Genomic DNA, 21,925 nt, shown 5'->3' on the forward strand with positions numbered 1-21,925 from the left:
TTTTTTTGTATTGGGTATTTCTGCGTTTAGCAACACATGGCAGGTTTACAATGTGTAGTCATTCCACAGTTTGTTCTCATTTTCTGGCGGTTACATAAGTTTGGGTTCAGGGGAGAGGCATTGTCAAAGAACTGTCGTGGTACAGTATGATTACTGTTGTTCTAAATAAGTTGAGTTTCGAAGCTTGGAACTACTACAGAATAAGTCATTAAGTTATTTTCTGTTCCTATTGTTCAGTTTCTACAAGAAATCTATTCCACATTGATTTTTGTGGTGAATTTGAACCTTCCGTTGGCCTAAGATACTTCTGGAGAGCTACTTTTTTCGGAAGTATTCTTAAATTCAACTTGTTGGAAAATCGGGAACTTCTCTGATTTCTCGAAAATACTGTTCTTTAAAAAAAAATTTGGCCTAAATTTTTTTCCTCAAAAACACCTTCATTCTGGTATTTTCTAGGAGCATATGTCATCTGTATTGTTTAATTTTTTTTTTGCTTCAAAAGCTCTGTTTTTGTGCTTAAAACTCTCATTTTTGTCGATTTCTTAATTTAAAACATGGAATATATGGTCGCGGACCATTCGGTGTAATTTGTGCAAACACCGTGACGCGCAAACGCAGACATTTTTGCACGCGCTGCGGTGAAATTCCTCTTGGGGAATTCAAATATTTTTTCCCGCTTTTTTTGAAAATTTTCGAGGCGTTGGTCGAGCTGAATACACGTGAGGTATTTTAAACAAAAAACGAATATTTTTTTAGAATTAGGAATAAATGTTCAATGTCAGCCTGAAATTTCTGTCACATTTTGATACGTCATTTTAAATGTTGAAAAAAACAAGTTTACACTGAAAATTTTTATTTTTAAACCATATTTCGAAATATTTTCAAAATTCAAAAAATAAGCAATCATACAATTGAAAAAAAAAACATTATAGCTTAAACAATATAAAAATCATATGTCATGTATTTTATAAGCATATATTTGATTGGGATTGGGGGAAACTGATGATGATGTTGCGTAGAAGAGAATACACGTATTAGTGATAAAACCCATGAAACACGTGGCAAAGGGGAATTGAGTGAAAACAACAAGTTTTTTAGGAAAATTATTGAAAAAAAAACGGATCAAGCGATGATGGCAATGTATGTAAATGGCAAGGATTTGGAGAGGTGTGAGCTGATAAATTTTCGGATTTTCTTTCAGAAAAATGGACTCCTCCGTTTTCGAGAAAACGATGAAGCCTGAGACTTTTGAAGAAGTTTCGAAGTGTTTGGAATGGAACTTTTGAGGTCTTTCAGACAAATTTCTGACTGGAACATTGGCAAAACGAGACGAGTTGACAGAGAGAAACTTCCTTCGGCTGAAAAAAAAGAATATTAATTATGACGTACCGAAATCTCGGATATACTTTGGAAATCGCTGGAAATCGCAAATTTCGTTTGTGCACTCAAAGTTTTTTTTTTCAAATACGCGCCAGATCCGTCTCACTGGAGCGCACTTGCATCGTTGGATTTACGAGATTACTGATTTCATTTTTTCAACGAGTTCCTTTTATTATTCGTTTTTTTCACTGATTTCAACTTTTTCTTCTGAATTCCCGCACATTTTTTCAACATTTTTTCCCAGTTTCTTGATTTGTCAATTTTTCATTTTTTTGGAAAAAAAAGTCCAATTGTTCAGTTTTAAACCGAAATCCAATGGAATTTCTTAAAGGATATGAAATTTCAGAAGTTATATGATTTAAAAAAAGTTAAATTGACACAAAACAACATTTTCCAAAAAAAATCCGATAAAAATCAAGAAAACCCGTTGAAAAATTGTCTCGTAAATCGAACGACGCAAGCGCGCTCCAATGAAAAGTCGCCTGGTGCGCATTTGAAAAATTTCTGGGCTCACAAAGAAAAATTTGTAAAAATTTCACCTAGATATTCTGAATCAGGGACGAAAAATCTTTCTACAAACCTATTTCAATCGCCACATTATTAGGATCAATTCCACAGAATTTGCTCAATTTCAGGCCTTTTCCATATGTTAAATCTTCAATTGCACTCTGCATTTCAGGCCACATCATATCCATAATCATTCCTCGAATAAGATCTGTCATAAATGCTCCCCATGCTTTTGGAAATGCTCCATTTTCCATTACAATATTGGTTTCAAGTAGATCAACACCAGTTCGTAGTGTTCCGTTATCGAAAGAAGGACGGAGTGCTGCTGTGATTGTGAGTACAAGAGACACGAATACAGTTGTTTTCTGTTGTTGTGGATTTACGACTTGAAGATGAATACGATCAGTTCTGAAATTAGAAATATTTAATTTTGAGAGAAAAATCAGAAATTACTTTAAAAAAATTAGAAATTTTCAAGAAAAATTAAACAACTCACATTTCCGATTTTTTGAAATTTTTAAAGTAAAATTCCGATTTTCTGGAGAAATTTCATTTTCGTTAAATACTATTTCTTCAGACAAAACCTTTAATTATATATATATTTCTCGGCTTTTTCTATACATAATTTTAAAAGATTTTTCGAAATTTTTAATTCCGAAAACGAAAAATGCTTCGATTTTCTGGGAAAATTTCATTTTTCAATCTAGTTTTTAAAATTTTATGTTTTTTTACAAAAAAAAAAAGTTTTTGATAAATCTACAGTTCCCTTATTTTTCTATACATTTTTTTAAATTTTTGATTTTTGAAAACAAAATTGAATTTTTTTTCCATTTTCTATGAAAATCATCTAAAAATATGAAAATTGTAAAACAAAACGCAAAGTTTTGCAATTTTTACGCCAGAAATTACGACAATTTTTGTTAAGTACAAACGGGTGCGCGCGTTTAAGGATTACTGTAATTTAATTTTAAAACTCTGTGGAACTTTCATTATTTTTTTCATAGTTTTTCTTCTAATGTATTAAAATTCAATTATTAAATTGTTGTATTTGATTTTTTTTTCTAAATTACAGTACTCCATAAAGGCGCACACCTTTTTGAATTTAACAAAAAATTGTCGTGTCGAGACCGAGCGCAAAAATGTTGCAACTAGATAATAAAAATTTCCAGATAATCCTCACTTCGTCAATTGCAGCGAAGAATTTGTAGCCGTAATTGTGGGCCGTCCCTTTGCATTAACATTAACTTGGAAATAGCACTCGGAGCAGAGAGTTGAGAGAAATTCACGAGAATCTGGAGGAATAATTGGACTTGTTACAGGAATCTGTTCGTCCATCCATTCGAAATTCCAATCAATCTGAAAAAAGTTTTCTTTACTAATTAAAAAAAATATTTAAAAAAAAAGGTTTTACTTGATCCAAAATTTCGTTCAAAATCGCATCCTCCAACCAGACAGTAATCAAATCTCCATTTTTCATCTCCATATCCAACAATTTCGTGGAATTTCCGTGCTCTTCTTGCCCTTTTAGTAAATTCGAAGCTTCATCATTTGCCGCCGGAATCAACTTTTGCCATTCAATTTGAGCACGTACAGTGAGCTGATGATCGTCTGCATTGATCGAGTTTACTCTGAAATTTTCAATGATTTTTAAATAATGTCAGTTCACAGAAACTTTAAATAAACTAATAGGCAACATTTTGGCAAAAAAAATCGAAATTTAGAAATTGTTCGATTATTCGAATTTTTTCTTCGGTATTGTGAAAAAATTGGTTTTTTTTGCACAAAAAACTTAAATTTCAAGAAAACAATTTAATTTTGAAAAAATTGAGTTTTATTACGAATTTTCTATTCAAAATTTCTAATTTTTTCTGAATTATATCGGAAAAAAATTGTTACCGATAGAACAAAGTGGTATTTCGAGCAGCCATGTGATCCTGAACTTTTTTCGGCAAAAATTCATAAATCGGAAATTTTCGTTCGGCTTTGTGTTTCAAATCATTTGTCGACGAGGATAGAGCCGAACAAAGTGCTCCTTCAAAAAATGAAGAAGCCATTGAACTGAATGCAGAGATTCCCTGAAAAATTTTAATATTAAAGAAGAAAAAACCATTTAGCGCTGTTAATTTTTCAGCTTCGTTTTTGTTGCTTTTTTCGTATTTTTAGCAAGAAAAATCATTTTTCCGTTTTTAACAAATCGCCTGGGTTTCAATTTAATACCTTATTAATGAGCCATGAATCTCTCAACTGAAATGCAATATCTGGATTAAATAATGCACATTTCGAGAGTGTCACTTTCTGATCGTCGACAATAAATCTCAAGTGTCCACGTGGCACTTTCACATGAGAATCCACAAGTGAATCAGAAAATGGAATTGGCCAAATGACGTCAGAAAGATTGGCATGAGATGTGACGTTCAGGCTGAAATTTATTAATTTTTAATTTTTTGAATCAATTTTTTCTTTGCTACAAAAGACACGTTTTTCTCGTCTTTTCAATGCATTTAAATCACATATAATTCACATTTCAAAGTCGTCGCAAGACCTTGAACAACCGTTAGCATTGGCAAATAAAATAAACAAAAAAGAAAAAGAGGAACATACTTTTCAAAGAACACATGAACGACTTTCGGCCGGAATTGAACAGAAACATTTCGATAAGAGACAGTGTTGAATAGTTTCAGATGAGCAAGTGAGCCGAATGATGGTTCTTCATTCGATTTTAGAAGAATCTGGAAAAAAAGGAATGGATTTTTGAATTGAAGACTATTAGAATAAGAAGGAAAATAATTTCGTTTTTCAAATTTTCCAAGAAACTTTAATTATAAAACGATAATTTTCAGGCTGATCGGAAATCTACTTTCCACCTTGATATTTACACAGACGAAAAATACGGTACTTGGTCTCGACACGGCACATTTTTTGTTAAATTTTTAAAAACTACTGTCATTTCAAATTTTTGTTGCAGAGGAATTTCTATCGATTTTTCAGGAAAAAAATTGACTATAAATCTGAAATATAAATTTTTAAAAAACCGTCAGAACCCTATGAAAAATTTATGAAAATTCCGCAATTTTTCGACTTTGAAAAAATTCTTTGAAAAAATTCGAAAAAAAAAACGAAACTCTCGTTTTTAAATTTTTCGATTCATTCTGGAAAAAAATCGAAAAATTAAAAAAAAGTACTGTAATTTCAAATTTTGTTTGCTGCAGGATTTACATAGATTTTGAACAGTTTTTTCCTCACGACCTGTTTAAATTTATGCGGTTAAGTGTTATATCTGAATTTATTAAATATGTTTAAATTAAGAGCCATGAAACAGTACTCTTTAAAGGCGCACACCTCTTCGTATTTAACAAAGAAACTGTGTCGTGTCGAGACCGGATATTTTTGATTCAAACCAGACTGGAAAATCATTTCTCCCTCCAACTCGATCATTCAAACGTCTTGCCATTTCATCAGACTAATGTCAGTGAGCCCATAAATATTCCCATTTCTATGCCAATTCTATAAAATCCATTTTTCATCACAACCACCATCTCTAACGGAGTCATTTCATTTTCACATTGTCCATCGGCATTCAAATTTCGAAGGTCGCGCCACCTTCCAACTGAATCCCCGATTTAATGTGTCCTTGTCTGGAGAGGGTCAAGACACTCTCGAATGAAATAAGGAGAGAAAGAGAGATTGAAGAAGAAGAAGAAGATCTCAACACTAGATCCCAACACTTTTATTGCCTTTCATACTCCGGCAAAACGGAAAAGACAATACGTGTGTATATGTGTTCCGAAATGAATGATGAGTGGCAAAGAAAAGAGGTAACAGATACGGATCATCCGCAAAATGTTTTGCCTCGCTCGTGTCACTTTTTCAAAGAAAAAACGTCAAGAGTTGCGGAGAATTGAACGGTTCCGAGATTTAGAAGAACAGATTATGACAGAAGGAGAAGGCGCATCGAACGGAAGAATGTCATGGATAACGGAAGGATTACACGAGATGATAGTAATCATTTGTCACCTGATGAAAGAGTTGGATAATACATTACAGTAAGTACCATGGTACCAAGGTGATATTATCCAGACGCAACATTTGCCGAATTTTGCATCAAAAATACTGTACCCGGAGCAGATTTGCGCCTTTAACGAGTACTGTAGCTTCAATTGATGAACACAGCAAAAGTCGCATCAAATTTTCATAGTTCTTCGATTAAAGTGAAACTATGAAATACAATGAGGACTGCGAGCAAACGGTTTTAATTACAGTGCTCTTTAAAGGCACACCCCCCGTTTGCATTCCACAAAACATTTTCGTGCGACTGGGTAATACTGTACTCTCACGTGGTGTCAGACTGTCTCATCACAGTGTGATCTACAAAAAAATGCGGGAATATTTTTCCAAAAAAGTAGTGACGTATGCACGCTCTTAACATCCATGCGAAATCAGATGAGATGTCTGCGTCTCAACTCCCGCATTTTTCGAAGATCAAAACGAAATGGGACTTTCTGACTACACGTGTACTATCTTAAAAAGTCATATCACTTTTTTTCAGGTCTTGGGCCGAAATTTCAACACTTGAAGTAACTTTTTTCCGTAAAGAAATAGGTTCCCTTCCGTTACTATAACTTTCGTATGACTCTCAATTGGTCAGTTTTTTTTTGAAAAACTCATTTTTTCTCCAACCAATCAGAACCACCTCCTCATTGCGCAAACACGTAATCCTCGAATTGGACTAATCCTTCATTTTCTTCATTTGACCAACACTCTGCTAAACTAATTTTCGATGAGATAATCAGAATCAGAACCTAATCGAATCACCATCGCCGCTTCGTTCTTCGTTTTTTGTTGATTCTCATGAAATTGTTTAGTTTTCCCCCCTCATTCTTCACAAAAAAAAACCGTCGTTTTCAAGCCAACCGGGTGGCGGTGGCGGCGACGGCGAAGAGGACCGTCTAATTGGATTGCGCCAGAAATGACAAGCCATTTTTCTGTATTGTATGTTGATTTGCCTGCCTGCCGCCCAAGGACGATGAGTGTGGAAGGCAGAATTGAGACGAGGAGGAGCGAACAAACTCTTTTTCACTTTCATTTTCTTTTTAGAATCGGTACATATAGGTACACCAATCGCTTTTACCTAATTAAACTTTCGTATAAATTTCCTGAATATCAGCTGATCATCTAGTAGGAAATGTTCTGTAGAAACCCGTCAACGTAAAAGCAAGACTGTTCAGGCAGCCAAATGACCAAAGATCTGCTGATTTGAGCTTGTTTTTCATAAATTCTGAAACAAAAATAGTATGACGTTGGTGGACAAGTCAAGTGGAAGTCGAGGGTTATGTTTTCCAATTTTCGAAGAAAAAAGTATTTACTGTGCTATTTTTTTCCGGCTAGGAAACTGTAGCACACTCACGTGGTGGCAGGGAGTCCCATCTCGGTTTGATCTACGTAGATCTACCAAAAAGGCGGGAGTTGAGACGCAGAGATCTCAACTGATTTTGCATGGCTAAGAACGTGCTGACGTCACATTTGTCTGGGCGAAAAATTCCCGCATTTCTTGTAGATCAAACCGTAATGGGACAACCTGACACCACGTGCACACTCAATTCTTAATCCGGAAAGTTCAGCCACCTATTTTCGTTTCGAGACCATTGACCCATACCATTTCCGTCCTTTTTTTCTCGGATACCCGTGCAATGTTTCTTTTAGGTGCCTTTCTTTCGCTCCCCTGTCAATTTGAAAGTAGGTCAAACGTTTGAGAGGTGACTCAATACGTCCAGAGTGCGTTGGATCCAGAAGAGTGTGAGGAATGAGGCATAACGATCACACGGGTAATCTGGCCGCCGCTTTTGAAAAGCCGTGTGAGGGAAAGTCTTCTCTGGATGAGGGAGGAGAAGGAACACGGTATATTTCGAAATATATGCATGGGAAAAGTCGGAAGAGTAGAGACCAATTACTGTTCAGGTCACACGAGTAGGAAGAGGGCAATTAGGTTTTGTAGCAGTCATGATGCTTTAGTAGTTCTGTTCGAGTAGAAGAAAAACAAGAAACATGAGTAGTTTTACTTAATTATCTCTAGAAGCCGAAGAAAGTGTGACGTCTCGTTGTAATAATGCAAAAATGTTTTGTTTCATCAATGGAATGAAAAATGAGTCATGGGAGTTCAAGTCAGGCGATTTTTAACGGTTTTTTTCTTTAATAATTCTAAAAACTTACATCAGCCACCCTTGTCTCTTCGAGAAATTGTGATGCTGTGTGACGAATTAGCTGTGAAATCGCTGCATCTCCGAGTGTTACTCCAAACTCTGACGATTCCACGGAGCATAAAATGAGCAGAAGAAATATTGAGCATTTTCTGAAAAATAGAAGCTTAATTTTATGTAACTATCATAGAATTAATTCTAGAATTTGATACAATAAATTGGCAAACCTGTTCAAAAACTTACATAATAAAAGGCTTCAGCATCTCGCGTCGTCGCTGATCACAAAGCGAGAACGAATGTGAAGACGATTGGATTGGAGAAACTGTTTTGTTTTCCGCTTGTTCCTTCTTTCAATAAACTTTAATAAAGGGGGCGGTGGCGGTTGATGCGGCTACTTTTCTTTTGTTCCGATTGCCGGTCGTCGCAGCTCACACATTTGGACCCGTTGGCTGCCTGAAATGAAGAAAAATTAATATTTGAAGATTTAATAAATTTATATGAACAATAAAACTGGAAAAATGAACAGAGTCGATGAGAAAAAGAGCAAAGTTTTACTAGTTTTCAGGAGAGAAAATTAATTTCAAAAAATAAAAATCGGAACGACGCTCCGAAATAACGGATGCGCGCCCAGTTTAGCCTGTCGCTTTTACGCGGTAACTCAAATAGAAAACATTTTCAAGACTCAGAAAAGTTGTAAAAGAGACGGAAAAAGAAATGTGAAAGCTCAAATATGGAGCTACGAGAGCATTACATTATCTGTCAAGCATAAAGACTGTCCATTTAATTAGACGACGAGAAACAGAGAGAAACAGATAATGCCCATCGAACCCTAAACGCGTATCACTTTTTCAGTGTAACACCACCAGATGTTCAGTGCGCGAACACGGACGGGAAAACAAAAAAAATTACGGGGGGGGGGGGGGGGGTGACGGAGGACCTGCAAATCAGAAATCAGGTTTTCTGAAGACACCAGTGGTGTCCTTTCGATTGACGAAAAATCGGAGAAGGCAATAATAGTAAATGAATACAGAAAAACAGAAAAAAAAAACAAAAAATAGACCTCCTCGGCACGGGAAATGACGGAAAGAAATGGGCGAAAAGAGGTGAAAGTTGGGCAATGGGGCAATCGGGAAAGAGGTGGAGAAAGAGAAACCATCACGGATGAAAGTACATTTTCCCTGTGATGAGGAATAGATGATTGACAGTCATTAATTGTCAATTCAATCATTCATTTCAACTATTTTTAGGATTATCTTTAACGAAGACACAGTGGTGTTGGACTGTTATTAAAAATTATGGCACTTTAGATTTTACCCAGACACGGAATATTGCTATTTTTGCCCCAAAAATACTGTACCCGGTCTCGACACGACAATATTTGTTGAATGCAAACGGGTGTGCGCCTTTATTGAGTACTGTAGCTTTAAACTTCCCTAGCTGTGAAATTTGCATAAATTTTTAATAGTTTTTTGTTAAATTTTTATTTATTGAAAAAAAAAACTAAAATAAACATTAAAACATATAAATTTGTGAGAAAACCTTTGAAAAAACGATAATTTTTCCGCATCAACGAAATTTTGAAACTACAGTAGTCTTTAAAGGCACACACACTTAACCTCAGACAACCCTATTTCTCATCTAATTAGAAAAATAGGATGAACTAACGCGCACCAGTTCGGCATGCTTTTTTCTAATTCGACGTGCCTCATTTCTAATTCGACGAGCATCCCTTCTAATTAGATGTGGTGTGCGTGTTTTCTAATTAGATATGCATCCTTTCTAATTAGAAAAGCCTTTTCTAATTAGATGTGGTTAATTTCTTATTAGATGTGGCTAATTTCGAATTAGATGAAAAATGGGGTTGTCTGAGACAAAGATTTGTCGTGTCAAGACCGGGTACCGCATTTTTGGTCCAACGGTATACGAAAAAAACGGTACACGAAAAGGAACTGAAATTTGCCATCTAAAAAAACGATGATCAATAAATACTTGATTGAAAAGTCAATAAAAATACGCAATGATAAAATTAGTTATCATCAGTTTGAAACAGTAAATTTTTTTCAAAAATTCATCTCGAAGCAATATATCTAACACATTATAAGTTCTCTTGTCGGAAAGCTTTGAAATTTTATAATATCATGTCATATCTACGCCGCAATGATTCTTAGCTTTCCGATCAGTATTATCAACATATTGAAACAGTAAAAAATCATCATCTCAAAAAAAATTATGATGATGCAAACAAAGAAGAGAAATTAAACGGTCAAACAATGTTTACCAAGAAAATTGTAAAGTAAGTGTTTGACACACTGGAGAAACGGAGGATAGAGTGGGCGGAAGGAAATGGCAGAGATTTGGATGGAAAAGTATGAGTCATGCTTAAAATGGTATGATTCTGGAAATTTGGACATGTTTATTGATTGAGATAGATTATTTTATCGACCAATTTTTGAATAAATTTAAGATTAAAAGGGGATTTGTGAATATTTAAACAAAAATTTGCACACTTTTTAAATCGGGAATGATGAAACTTTTTTGTCAACTAATAAAAAATTTCCTGTTTCAAATATATAACATCATTTTTAACCGTTGTGTATCGACATTCCGATTCTCCCTGTTACTTTTCATGAAATATACTAAAATAAAAATAAAAAACCTCCACTTTCTTGTAATATGGTTAAAAAATGACACTGAAACATGAATTAAAACTTGAAAAATTCGAAAGAATTCTAGATTAAACATCTTTAAAAATTACATAGTTTTTCAAGAATATATTCGGCCACTTCGAATCAGAAATACACATTGAATTTCTACACAATAATTTAAGTTGTACTAGTACAAACTAGAAGTTAGCCCTTTTAAAATATCTGATATGGGAAATAAACGTTGGTTAGTATTGAATGTAATAATAATAGAAGTAAAACTGTAAAAAATTGCCAAATTTAAAATAATTTCAATAAAATTACTGTTTCTCTTATGCTGAAGGTGAAACATCGGCAACAAATGCGACTCATCATCATTTTTTGACTATTTTACAAATTTATCAGGATATAATTCTTACTAAAGTGTGCATAAAATTTGGAATATTGCAAGAAGTTATTCATCAAAAAAAAATTCCCAGACCTCCAAAAACAGGAAATTCGCATCCCTGCTGTCCAGCAAAAAGTATAATTTAATTTAAAATAAAATGTATGATTAAAAATATAATGTTAAACACATACTATTCAATTATTAATTATTATTACAAGTTAATTTTAATTCAAGATTCAAAAAAACATCTTGGCAGTCCAATATTGGAAAAAATTACTGTTTTTTTATATGCAGAAGGTGAAACAGAAGATATCTTGCAATGAGTCATTCAACGCCCAAAATGAAGAACCATTAAACACTCGAGATTTTAAAATACTGATAAAAAGAGGGTGTAAAGGAAGGGAGAACCTGTAAAAGAAGACAGTTTTCTGTAATCTTGACGTCATCAGGCAAGAACAAAGGAACGTAATAATTAATGCAAAATGAGTCGCATAATTAAGCGAAGAAAAAGGTTTCGAGAGTATGAAATGGCGAGAAGTGAAACAGAAATTAAATTCAAGACATAGAGTGAGAGAGAGACTGTATACACCAGTGTAAACCCCGATACATCTGTATGTTCTTGACACGAGAGACACAGAATTTGGTGAAGATGTAGGCGGAGTCAAGATAAAGAGAAGGTGTGGACACGCGGGAGGACACTTGTTTGAAAAAGGGACAATGATAGCCAAGGGGATTAGAGAAATGAAGGAAACATTGATGAGAGGAAGAAAGCAGAAATACAAGAATATGCCATCCAAGGAAGGCCTTCCGATTACAACACTTGGCGACAGGCAACTCTCTCTCTCTCTCTCTCTCTCTCTCTCTCTCTCTCTTCTCTCTCTCTCTCTCTCTCTCTCTCTCTCTCTCTCTCTCTCTCTCTCTCTCTCTCTTAGACTCCATCTTATGCTTTTCATTCATCAATTGGGTTTTCTTCATTTCTCTGTCTTTTCAATTGAGTACTATCTCATTTATTCCATTTGATTCTTTTTTATCTCATAATCACTAACTAGAATGTTTCTTTTCCAGCTGTTGCCACTTTTTGGTTTTCATCTTCGTGTTTCTAGTCCGAAAATTATTTTTTGGCGGCGATTTTTAGTACGATCTGGATATTCTAGTTTGATTTTTTTTCTGGTAAATGTGAAGCTAACGTTCTGGGTTTTTGTTCAATTTCACAAAGATACTATAATTTTTTAGATATATGTGTTTTCTCAGATCAGCACTTTAATTCAGAAATCAAGGCAAACAAATGTGTAAACCTTCTAAATGAATTAATTGAACATTTTGTATATTTTTTTAAATTAATTTTTGGGTGTGATTATGAGATTCTGGATTCTACTTCGTTTGAATTTTGGAATTGGAAAAATAGTCTGTTTCAACATTTCCAGATATTTAGATAGTTTATTGAATAATTGTTTAGTCTCACTCTTTTTCCCACTATCTTGCCCACTAAATTTTTTTTACATTTGTAGAGCTTGGCAAATTTGGCAGATCTCTTTTTCCAATACTTGCAGTTCTTAACAAACTCCGAAAAATTTGTTTTTTTTTTTAATTTTTTTTGGAGCACCAAATCTATTGAATTCTTACCACACATCTGGTTTCTGAATGAACTCCTTGTGGTGTGTCTGCTTAATCATCAAAATAATTCAATTTTGTGTCATTTTACTAAATCTTTGGGGACAAAATCAATAGTTTTGGTCAAATTTGTACTGTCAAATTGTTGCTGTGTGCGGCGAATTTTGAAATTTGCCAAGCTCGGTAAACGGCAAATTCGGCAAATTCGTCAAATTTGCCGCACAATAATTTTTAAATTATTTTTGGATGTGATTATGAAATTGTGGGTTCTACTTCGGTTGAATTTTGGAATTGCAAAGATAGTCTATTTCAACATGTCCACATATTCAAATAGTTTATTTGTAAAGTAATTGTTTGGTCATGATAAAAATGTTTCTCTTCCAGTTTTTCACACTATCGGTTTCCATCTCCGTTTTCAGACCAGCAATAATTTTTTTGGTAACATGTCTGGATTTTTTAGTTTTATTGGGTTTAGTATACAAGAAAACATGTAAACCTCGAGGATATATGTCTCTCGAAACAACAGGTTTGAAACTCAGTGTTTAAAAAAGTATCATTATAGCTCAAAGTTCGATTTCAAATTATCGCAGGAAAAATTTAATAACAGTAAAATTTTACAACATGAATCCATACAAATTGCAGGTTTTTTTGTGATTGATAAAAATTTTTACAAAATAAGCTTCAATCAAAAAGCTATAAATATCCCAAGAACATGTTCATCATTGCGTTTCGTTGTTGACAATAATAAAACAATTTCATGAATCAGTAAAAGTTACATTTTTCAAAAATTTTATTTATTTACTTCGGCATTACAATGATAGTCTGTTTCAACATATCCACATATACTTCAACAGTTTATTGAAAAATTATTCCACGCTGGGTTAAATAAAACATTCCACTTAAATAAAACAAAGCATTAAATAAAACATTCTAAAACATTCCACATACCATGAAAGAAACAAAAAATTACAAAAATGTTTTGTGGTGTTTTAAAATTTTGTTTTGAAGAAAAATATCTTTACCGTTTCAAAGACTTATCAAATTAAAATGTATTACAATCTTTTCAGTTCCTTGAATGGTACAGGCATGTCGAGCTTCTACTTTTCAATGTAACCAATTACGGAAATAGTTTTCAGCCAAAATAATTTAAATATAACTGAAATATTTCCCAATATCCCAATAGTTTGATCAAATCCACAAGAACACGTTGTGTTCTTGCAAAAAGAGAAATGCATTAGCCAATTAGCCAAATACAACTGTCACCTTTTTGGCTTCTTCTCACTTTTATCCTTTTCTTTACACTTTATCAGCTAGTGTGACCTATCTGTTGATAAGGAAATTGAGAGATAAATGGTCACTTTGAACAATCTTCGACTTGGTTAGAATATAGTTTTCGATTTTTCTATTCATACCGTTTCACAGTTAATCAATAAATTTCCAGATATTAATGACGAGATGCTGCAATCAAAACTTCCCATCATTTCTAATTTTAGTGGCTTCCGCTCTATTTATCACTTTTATCGGCTCAATTGACAGTGAACACAATTTCCATCCACTTCTCGCTGCTCCACGGACACTTCCAGGAGTTCGAGTCAGAATATTGCCACGTGGATTGGCCTACTTGAATCATGTAGGTTTTTCTCGTAGTAGAAGTTAGCACAAAAATAAAAACTGAAAAATTCCGGCAACAACGAAGAAAATCGAATTCGATTTCTTCGTAAATTCATTTGCGCGGGAAATATAAATTCAAATACTTTAAGTTTGACTTCATGTTCAGTTTCCAGTATTTTGCTCATTAGTGATTTTTTTAAAATAATTAGTTGAAATTTTTCAATGTTTCACGAATCTGTTAATTGAATTAATTTTTTCAAAGTGTGCTTTTTGTTCCACTATTTCAAAAATTGATAATAAAAACATTTCAGTTAGCAGCCAACCTACTCGCAGATCAATTGCCCCGACTCATACTTCCAGACGTCGAGCACATTTTGCCAAGTAATCAGGGTATTATCTACATTTCGAAAGTCCATTTATCACGGTAAGGTATCGTTACACAATTGTTGTGATAAGATTAAAAAGACGGAATAAGAAAACCATAAAAATTACATGTTCCAGTTATAAGATTAAAACATATGTTGCAACAAATAAGAAAGTTGTAACAGGACGTTTAGCGAATAAAATATTTGGACAAAATTCAACAGATTTAGAAGTTATTAAACACTTTGAACATTCGTTTAAATTTTGTTGGAAATGAAAAAGTTCTAAAAATGTTTTCTGATAATTTCAATATTCAATTGCACTAAAAAAACAATCCAGAAATTTCCAGATTCCGCCGAGCGGAGCATCATCAACTAAATTCCACGGCACCAAATAAAATCTCATGGACTATGCAGAATATGGATATTGGGTTAGTTTTTGTGGAAAAATTTGCATAATACTTTGTAAATGTCAAAAAAGGTGTTTAATGTGCTCCCAAATCGGTCATGTTTCTAATACATTTTAAATGAAAGAACAAAAAACAAGTCTAGTATTTCGTGATTTCAAAAATACATGCTTAAAATTTTTGACTTTTTATCTTTAAACTAACGGCAAAATTTGAGTTGAAAAAAAAAAACGTATGATACTTCAAAAAACTAGGCATAATTTTTGATATCTAACACGATCTGCGTTTTTATTATTTCAAGTGCACATTTCTATAAAAAATAACTGTTTCAACAAAATTTAATATAACTTCGTCAAAGTTCTAGCTTGTTCAACCTAATTTCTGTTTCAGATTATTAGGAGACTTGAGTGGATCTGTAAACATAGTGGTTCCACTTAACTTGACCGGACAAGTTGAGATTCTTGCACAAGGACTTACTTTTCATTTGGAGTCTTCGGTGAGTTTTTTAAAAAGTAACATACAATTTTTATTTAACTGAAAGTAAAATAATGCAGTATTCAGCAAAATTTTTTTAAAAAATCTTTACTGTTTCAGTTAGTTTTCAATAGTCGGCAGAATGTTACAACTGCAATTTTCTAAAAATATAACAATAAAACACATTTTAAAAAAACTGTTTGGGGGATCTCAAATTTTTCAAACAATCGGCTAGGGGCAAACTACTCGTGTTCACGTTCAATTTTGAAGTCAAAATGGGAACAAAATTGCGTATAAACTTCAAAAGTCTGAAAATAAAGTTTTAAAAAATTTGAAAAAAAAAACCTGTTTCGGTATATTTAGAAATTCTGCACAAAATTTGTTTTTCAATTTATCTGAAGTTGCGATAACTGTAGCTCAATGTTTAGATCGAAAAAGGTAAAAATGGATCAGCAAAAGTAACTTCTCTGTCTTGCCTTGCCACAATCAGAGATGTAACTGTTACAAATCACAACGGAGGACTCTTTGGATTAGCAGTTTCAGTGTTTAAACAAGGAGTTTCCGATAATGTCCGGCATATGCTTCAAACAATAATTTGCAAGAAAGTTCGAAAATATATAGATGAAGATGCAAATGAGAAGTTGGCAGAAGCGCAAACATCAAGTAAATTGGCAGATGCTTTGGAGACAAATGCATTAAAAATGATATCGGTTGGAGGAGATGAGAAATCAAGAATTGATATTTCAAGCATATTTGATTCATCGTTGGCATCCAAATTTTTCATTGATTTCAGGTATGTGGATATTTATTTGTTCAAATTTTTACTGTTTCAAAGTGTAATTTTGACAAAAAAGCTTCATTTGAGCTCTACTGGTGTCTTTTTTTCATAAGTTTTTTTTCTGCTTCTGGTATTCAACGATGGATTTTATGAAAATTTCATAAGGTTTTGATAAACTTCGAAAACATAAAATGATCATTGTTAATTGAAAAACTTGTTTCGAGTAAATTAAATATCGTGTTTGAGAAAAAAAATGGTAAACATCCTGTAAAAATGTTTTACGTTTTTAAGTTTATCAAAATCTAATATAAGGCTTCAAACATTTAATTATCGAAGAAATAGCTAGATAAAGGCGGTGCAAAATTACGATTTTTCATGCATTAAATTTTACTTTACTTTAATTTTTTTTTAAATTTCCGACCCTTCGCGTCTAACATTATTTTTACTTGTCAGTACCAATTTCAGAATAGCGGACCAGGAAAAAAAGCAATAATATACTTTCAGTATTTTTTTTTTCGTTTTTCAATTTAATTTTCTTTTTCGGGATTTTACCGAGATATGTATACTAAAAATGGGCTCAAAAAAGAGATGCATATATTTAAAAAAAAAAAGTTCTCAAATGTTGTAAGCTCATTCAACATTTTGGTAAAAGATTTGGAAAGATATCAAATTTTTAAAAAAGTTTGAGCTTTTTTTTATTGATCCAAAATGTAGCTGTTCAAAATTTTGATTTTTTACTGTTTCATCTAGTAAATTTAACGTAACAGCAATAATTCTGCTATTGCCATTTTCCATAGACGCAGAGGTTTGCCACATTCTTCAAACTTTGTTTCAGACTAAAAGAACACCCAATTTGCCAAGAAAACACTGTAGAACTAGCATCTTGGGGTGAAATCTCATTTATGGGACAAGGCGACACTCCATTTGGACCAGTTGATGCTTCATGGCCAGGAAGATCACCTTTCAAGACAAATGTTGTAGATTCAGTGACAAATAAAGACTCGATGATTGAATTAGTTGTATCCGACTTTTTACCAAATTCACTGCTTTATCATGCCTATGTGTAAGTTCATCTTTTTTTAAATTTTAATAAGTTGATTTATTCTAGACAAAGATTCATAAAAGTATTATTAACTCCAAGAACAAAGGGTGTCTCCTCATTCTTACGAACAACGTGTGAAGGATCGTTTTGTATTTCTGATTTGGCTCCACAGCTCGCCGAGCAATATCCGAACTCTACTGTTGAGCTGGCAATGAGTGCCACAAGAGCTCCGGCAGTGCTTTTCAGTGAAAAAAATGGAGGTGAGTACTGGGGGCTGGGACTTTTGGAAACTTAAAAAGAAATGTGTCTGAGTTCTTGATACATCTTTGATACATTGTGTTGAACTAAAATTTGTACCACAATTCGGTATCAATCAAGGGTTCATTTTAAGGTTGAAGTTTTGTTTTTGAAAATATCCGTTTTACGGAATCCTTTTAACATATTTTCAGTTTTGTTTAGCCAAGAAAATGAAAAAGTAAATACCAAAAAATTGATTGGATTCACTGAAACTCTGCTGCAGAATAAAATTATAAAAACTCCCTGAAACAGCAAATTTTTTGAATTTTCAGGAACGATTTCCGTTTCACTTGGAGGTTTAGTTGTGGTCTTTGCTGTAAACGGAAACCAGCGTCGACAGGTTATTGTGGTAGATTTGGATGTAGTTGCAGATGCAAGACTGTCCATTCAGGTTAGTTGTTCTGTGAAACATTACCATAAGTTTCCAATTTTAAGGGGCACAACGTGAGTGGTTCTGTGGAGCTTCGGAAGTTTGATCTAAAGCGTCGAACGGGAACAGTTGATATTTCTGATGCTGAAATTGATGATATTGCTCTTTTAGTCAGTCAGTTGTCTGAAAACCTTCTCAATGGGCTATTGGTCAATGGTATGCCTATTCCACTTCCTCATGGTAAGCGAATTGATACATTGAGGGTACAGTAAACGGTAAATTAACAGTAAATTGATACGAATTATTTTTATACAGACTTTGAAACAGTAAATCTTTTAAAAAATACCTAACTTGAGAAAATTGTTTGCAAGTAGGATATGTTTTTCGAGCGAGAGAAAATGAACTGAAGCCTCAAAAAAAAATTTTTTTTGAATTGATACGGCTTAAATTCCTAGCATTTTGTTACTTTTAAATTATTACGAAGCAAGTTTATAGTAAAAACGACTGTTCAAAACAAAACGTCAGAGAGCATTTTTGTTAAACTTGAAAAAAAAAACATCTGCTATGGTAATTGAAGTAGCCGAATGAGTCGCATAGTTCAAAAGCAAGAAAGAATAGGTACATAAAAAATTTTTAGCGTTGAACATTAGTGAAAAACTTAATTAGAACTATTAAATGACAATCTGAAATAGTATAAGAAAATATTTGTTTTTGAATCAAACAATACAGTTGATTATTAGGTTTTTTCACTGGTTTTTGTGTCCTAAAACATGTATTAGTCAAATTAAACCAAATTTCCGATCGCCCACTGAAAATATTGAAAAAAAGCTAAATTTATTTAAATGAAAATCCTTTTCGCCAGTGTGTTGTTACGTACATATTAGTTAAAAAAATATAGTGACCACTATTAAATGACAATCTGAAACAGCATAAAAATTAATAATATTTTAATTTTAAAAAAAAGTTCAGTGCTTCGAATCAAGGACAGTCACATTAATGTTCTGAGCCGACGAATGCATATTCAAGTTGATGTGGATGTTGATGAGAGGAGGCTATCAAAATTGGCATCTCAAACATTTTTCAAGACTCCACAGTTTTCAGATGTCAATCTCAGTTAGTTTATTTTTTCTTAACATGGGAATTTACATTTTCATGAAGTTCATAAAATGTTCGCTTGGTCGTTACATTTATTATGACTCACGAAATTCCAAATGCAAATATTTCAGGCCCACTCCGACGCATGGTCCGTCCCGTTCCATTCCTGGAGGCCCGCCAACAAATTTCTCAGTTTAATTTCAACAATTGGTCAACCGATTCGGGAAGAAGAATATTTCGTTAAAAATGAATTGTATTATTTTGCCCATTGAAATTATCATTATTCTAGTCCAGATTGTATCACACCTGTTTTGCTGTTTCACGGGTTGCATTTAAGTGTCTGTACATATGAAATTTGTTAATTTAACATATTTTTTTGTTGTGGAAAAAAACGGCTTGAAGTTGAAAATAAGTCATTTAATCACTGCTATGAACTAAACGGATTTTCAGAATATGCTCATAGCTTTGTAAAAGGAAACTTCTACCCAAAGTTGGCATAACTTTTTAAACAAGTAAGTCACATAAATTTAAATCTTTTTTCTGACAGAAAAAATATTTAAGATAAAAATAAAACATGATGGAACACTTATTTTAAACATTTTGATAAAAACCCGCCTAATAAAGTTTTATTTTATTTCACTGCCAAAAAACAGAGTAATCTATAACTTTATCTAATATCATCAGAGCAAATTTAACAAATATCAATTTAAAATTGTTCTGAAACAGTAATTTATTATTTGAAAACATAAAAGTTACTTTCAGTATTAAACTTTTCTTCGAAGCTTACCAGAAACCGTATTAAAAAAATAAATTCCATCGTGATAATTTAAGAAGTTTCAGTCAGAGTAATATTTTTCAGAAAATGTTTTAAAAGTTTCCGTCCATTTTTTCTTCCAGTAATTTTTTCCTCTCAATAAAAATTGCCCATGATATCATCAATTTTCTTCTTCTTTTAAAATGCTGTCTCATGACATGTCATTCATTTATCTTGCAACTTTTCAAAAAAAAACGCCTGAAAAAAGTTTACCCAAAAAAAAGTAAAAATTTATTTTTTTTTTTCCTTTTTTCCTACTTTCTTTCAACACGATTTTCTTTCTCCTATTCCCCGCTGAAAGATTCATCAATTTTCTGTCTTTCTTCATACTCTTCCTTCTTTTTGTCAGAAGATGTTTGGCACCCCCTATCTAATTTCGGAAACCTTTTTTCTCTTCATTCCTCTTTATTTTGTAGTCATCTCTCCAAAAAAAAAACGAAAAAGACGACTGGTACTCAGAAAATGTTAAGTACTTCAAAACTAGAAAAGACGAGAATCTTCCGAAATTGAGCCAACAGAAAAAAAGTACGAAAAGTCAGACAGAAGTTGTGTGTGCAAGAAAAAACAAAAGTCAATTTTGAAATCAAATTGCATTTTTTGCCTTCTATTCCCATCATTCTCGTGTTTTCTACTCTCAACCAGGTTTAGTTTTTAGTAAAAAATATTTGTTCTCTGTTTCAAGAACTTTTTTTCAATATTCGATTATTCTTTTTTCAATATTAACCACGATCAGTACTGAACAATTAGAAATATAAATCTCCAAAAAACATTTTTAGTATTTGATTCTGAGTTCAATTGATTATTTTTTATTTGAATTCCGTGCTCTTTGCATTGTTAGGAGTAAAAAGATGTTTATTTGAAGGTTAATCGTGATTGAATTTCCTTTAAAACAATCTAAATCTGACATTAAAAAAAATAAAATTCAGAAATTCCACTACAGAAAAAAAACCAACTTTCAAACCAATGAGAGTCTTCGAACTCCGCCCCCTCTATCTGATTGGTTGAAAAGTGGGCGGAGTAAATCACTGATTGGTCTCACAGTTCTCATTTAGGAAAAAAATTTAATTGGGAGCTCAATTCGAAAAAGCCTAACTTTAATTGTCAGCTTTTCAAGTCTTAAAAGATTCATGAATTAAAACTGCTAAATTTCCAGAAGCGAATAATATTTATAAATATTCTGAAATTCGGGCAGCGACACATTCAATACCAGACTATCCCAACTTTTGTCTTTTTGAAAAATAAAATTTCTGTATCAACCAGGTTTTATTACTGAAATATATAATTTGAGTGTTAATAATTGATTGTCTCCGGTCTTGATATTTTTTAAATTTATTCTCTCAATTGAAAAAAAAACTATAGACCTACCTCATTTCATTAAGTTTTGGTCTGAATAGCTTCTCATTTATTAGAAAAAGAAGGTTGAAATTAACGAAAAATCATTTTTTAACAAATTATTTTATTCCAATTTCACAGTACTGATATTTACCATTACAATCGAATTTGGTTTTCGCATTAAATTTATGTAAACTTCCAATAACAGAAAAAATATTTCAAAAAAATTTTAGGACTCAGGTGTGATAGATGACAAAAACATGACAATTTTTTACAAAAGTTATGGCTGAAAATTGAAAAAAAAACACTAAAAAATAAAAAAAAATAAATCCATCTTAAAATTAGGCACTGGAAAAGGGGCGATGTTGAACAGAGAGTTTTCCCAGCAGATAGACTTTTTGAGCAGTTCAACAGAATTTTCAAACATACTATGAAAACTTTAAAAATCTAGTGAAAAAAATTCCTCGAAAAAAACATTTTCAATTTGAAAGCGCCATTCATTTTGAAAATAATATTTGTTTTATTTTTCCACTGCTTCATAATGTTGTCATAAATAGCAAATTTGAACTCATTCATTGATCATATTTTAGGCTCGATTCGAATAGTCGAATAAAAGCAACT

At 32.7% G+C, this 21,925-nt stretch overlaps 3 protein-coding genes and 38 non-coding genes across 41 annotated transcripts; 27 read left to right on the forward strand and 14 right to left on the reverse strand.

Annotated features, from left to right (window-relative positions):
* Positions 1–836: 836 nt before the first annotated feature.
* On the reverse strand, positions 837–8,534 carry perm-5 (PERMeable eggshell). The gene is made up of 9 exons (NM_068447.8): positions 8,325–8,534; positions 8,095–8,233; positions 4,489–4,616; positions 4,105–4,306; positions 3,784–3,962; positions 3,299–3,515; positions 3,068–3,243; positions 1,961–2,295; positions 837–1,358 (listed from the first exon to the last, which is right to left on the reverse strand). Exons 1-9 carry the CDS (start codon positions 8,342–8,344, stop codon positions 1,198–1,200), a joined length of 1,557 nt encoding a protein of 518 aa, NP_500848.2. The 5' UTR covers positions 8,345–8,534; the 3' UTR covers positions 837–1,197.
* On the reverse strand, positions 8,473–8,517 carry C55C3.73 (uncharacterized protein; the record flags this gene model as incomplete). Its single annotated transcript, NM_001361744.1, has 1 exon — positions 8,473–8,517. One exon carries the CDS (start codon positions 8,515–8,517, stop codon positions 8,473–8,475), a length of 45 nt encoding a protein of 14 aa, NP_001348762.1.
* A 1,680-nt stretch (positions 8,535–10,214) lies between the features above and the next one.
* 21ur-7208 lies at positions 10,215–10,235 on the reverse strand. The gene has a single exon (NR_054442.1).
* 21ur-3660 lies at positions 10,218–10,238 on the reverse strand. Its single transcript, NR_054443.1, has one exon.
* A 446-nt stretch (positions 10,239–10,684) lies between these two features.
* Positions 10,685–10,705, forward strand: 21ur-6015. The gene has a single exon (NR_054444.1).
* Positions 10,706–11,350: 645 nt separating this feature from the next.
* 21ur-1247 lies at positions 11,351–11,371 on the reverse strand. The gene has a single exon (NR_054445.1).
* A 579-nt stretch (positions 11,372–11,950) lies between these two features.
* C55C3.72 lies at positions 11,951–12,047 on the forward strand. The gene has a single exon (NR_054446.1). It is a non-coding gene; the product is annotated as an Unclassified non-coding RNA C55C3.72 (non-coding RNA).
* Positions 12,048–12,563: 516 nt separating this feature from the next.
* On the forward strand, positions 12,564–12,584 carry 21ur-1722. Its single transcript, NR_054447.1, has one exon.
* A 488-nt stretch (positions 12,585–13,072) lies between these two features.
* On the forward strand, positions 13,073–13,093 carry 21ur-5660. The gene has a single exon (NR_054448.1).
* 21ur-11528 lies at positions 13,074–13,094 on the forward strand. Its single transcript, NR_054449.1, has one exon.
* Positions 13,077–13,097, forward strand: 21ur-14184. Its single transcript, NR_054450.1, has one exon.
* A 323-nt stretch (positions 13,098–13,420) lies between these two features.
* 21ur-13285 lies at positions 13,421–13,441 on the reverse strand. The gene has a single exon (NR_054451.1).
* 21ur-10354 lies at positions 13,424–13,444 on the reverse strand. The gene has a single exon (NR_054452.1).
* Positions 13,445–13,589: 145 nt separating this feature from the next.
* Positions 13,590–13,610, forward strand: 21ur-1539. The gene has a single exon (NR_054453.1).
* On the forward strand, positions 13,592–13,612 carry 21ur-14383. Its single transcript, NR_054454.1, has one exon.
* On the forward strand, positions 13,593–13,613 carry 21ur-5851. The gene has a single exon (NR_054455.1).
* Positions 13,614–13,789: 176 nt separating this feature from the next.
* Positions 13,790–13,810, forward strand: 21ur-8278. Its single transcript, NR_054456.1, has one exon.
* A 351-nt stretch (positions 13,811–14,161) lies between these two features.
* C55C3.1 (BPI2 domain-containing protein) lies at positions 14,162–19,566 on the forward strand. Its single transcript, NM_068449.2, has 11 exons — positions 14,162–14,352; positions 14,645–14,757; positions 15,046–15,126; positions 15,493–15,598; positions 16,005–16,369; positions 17,190–17,417; positions 17,463–17,656; positions 17,966–18,084; positions 18,129–18,303; positions 19,033–19,176; positions 19,290–19,566. Exons 1-11 carry the CDS (start codon positions 14,170–14,172, stop codon positions 19,400–19,402), a joined length of 1,821 nt encoding a protein of 606 aa, NP_500850.1. The 5' UTR covers positions 14,162–14,169; the 3' UTR covers positions 19,403–19,566.
* Positions 14,601–14,621, forward strand: 21ur-8045. Its single transcript, NR_054457.1, has one exon.
* 21ur-10931 lies at positions 14,873–14,893 on the forward strand. Its single transcript, NR_054458.1, has one exon.
* 21ur-7392 lies at positions 15,248–15,268 on the forward strand. Its single transcript, NR_054459.1, has one exon.
* Positions 15,472–15,492, forward strand: 21ur-8388. The gene has a single exon (NR_054460.1).
* On the forward strand, positions 15,967–15,987 carry 21ur-6590. Its single transcript, NR_054461.1, has one exon.
* 21ur-14501 lies at positions 15,968–15,988 on the forward strand. Its single transcript, NR_054462.1, has one exon.
* 21ur-4087 lies at positions 16,448–16,468 on the forward strand. Its single transcript, NR_054463.1, has one exon.
* Positions 16,971–16,991, reverse strand: 21ur-14899. Its single transcript, NR_054464.1, has one exon.
* On the forward strand, positions 17,137–17,157 carry 21ur-4664. The gene has a single exon (NR_054465.1).
* Positions 17,445–17,465, forward strand: 21ur-8921. The gene has a single exon (NR_054466.1).
* On the reverse strand, positions 17,879–17,899 carry 21ur-10358. The gene has a single exon (NR_054467.1).
* On the reverse strand, positions 18,323–18,343 carry 21ur-6337. The gene has a single exon (NR_054468.1).
* On the reverse strand, positions 18,689–18,709 carry 21ur-7116. Its single transcript, NR_054469.1, has one exon.
* Positions 18,923–18,943, reverse strand: 21ur-1479. The gene has a single exon (NR_054470.1).
* Positions 19,255–19,275, forward strand: 21ur-2404. The gene has a single exon (NR_054471.1).
* A 251-nt stretch (positions 19,567–19,817) lies between the features above and the next one.
* On the reverse strand, positions 19,818–19,838 carry 21ur-14860. The gene has a single exon (NR_054472.1).
* An 851-nt stretch (positions 19,839–20,689) lies between these two features.
* 21ur-1596 lies at positions 20,690–20,710 on the forward strand. Its single transcript, NR_054473.1, has one exon.
* On the forward strand, positions 20,693–20,713 carry 21ur-8256. Its single transcript, NR_054474.1, has one exon.
* A 550-nt stretch (positions 20,714–21,263) lies between these two features.
* On the forward strand, positions 21,264–21,284 carry 21ur-15464. The gene has a single exon (NR_054475.1).
* Positions 21,267–21,287, forward strand: 21ur-7131. Its single transcript, NR_054476.1, has one exon.
* Positions 21,288–21,445: 158 nt separating this feature from the next.
* 21ur-8954 lies at positions 21,446–21,466 on the reverse strand. The gene has a single exon (NR_054477.1).
* A 414-nt stretch (positions 21,467–21,880) lies between these two features.
* 21ur-3128 lies at positions 21,881–21,901 on the forward strand. Its single transcript, NR_054478.1, has one exon.
* Positions 21,884–21,904, forward strand: 21ur-2966. The gene has a single exon (NR_054479.1).
* The last annotated feature ends 21 nt before the right edge of the window (positions 21,905–21,925 follow it).

This window comes from Caenorhabditis elegans, chromosome IV, assembly GCF_000002985.6.
Source record: "Caenorhabditis elegans chromosome IV".
Classification (NCBI taxonomy): Eukaryota; Metazoa; Nematoda; class Chromadorea; order Rhabditida; family Rhabditidae; genus Caenorhabditis; species Caenorhabditis elegans.

What these genes read in the sequence shown, in the direction of transcription:
- perm-5 (NM_068447.8), bottom strand. Translation starts at nt 8,344, where the DNA reads ATGCTGAAGCCTTTTATTAT. An exon ending in GTTCATGTGTTCTTTGAAAA is followed by an intron (nt 4,307 to 4,488) that starts GTATGTTCCTCT and finishes AATAAATTTCAG; the next exon opens with CCTGAACGTCACATCTCATG. An exon ending in AATACCACTTTGTTCTATCG is followed by an intron (nt 3,516 to 3,783) that starts GTAACAATTTTT and finishes TGAAAATTTCAG; the next exon opens with AGTAAACTCGATCAATGCAG.
- C55C3.1 (NM_068449.2), top strand. Translation starts at nt 14,170, where the DNA reads ATGACGAGATGCTGCAATCAAAACTTCCCATCATTTCTAATTTTAGTG. An exon ending in AAATTTTTCATTGATTTCAG is followed by an intron (nt 16,370 to 17,189) that starts GTATGTGGATAT and finishes ACTTTGTTTCAG; the next exon opens with ACTAAAAGAACACCCAATTT. An exon ending in GCCTATTCCACTTCCTCATG is followed by an intron (nt 18,304 to 19,032) that starts GTAAGCGAATTG and finishes AAAAAAGTTCAG; the next exon opens with TGCTTCGAATCAAGGACAGT.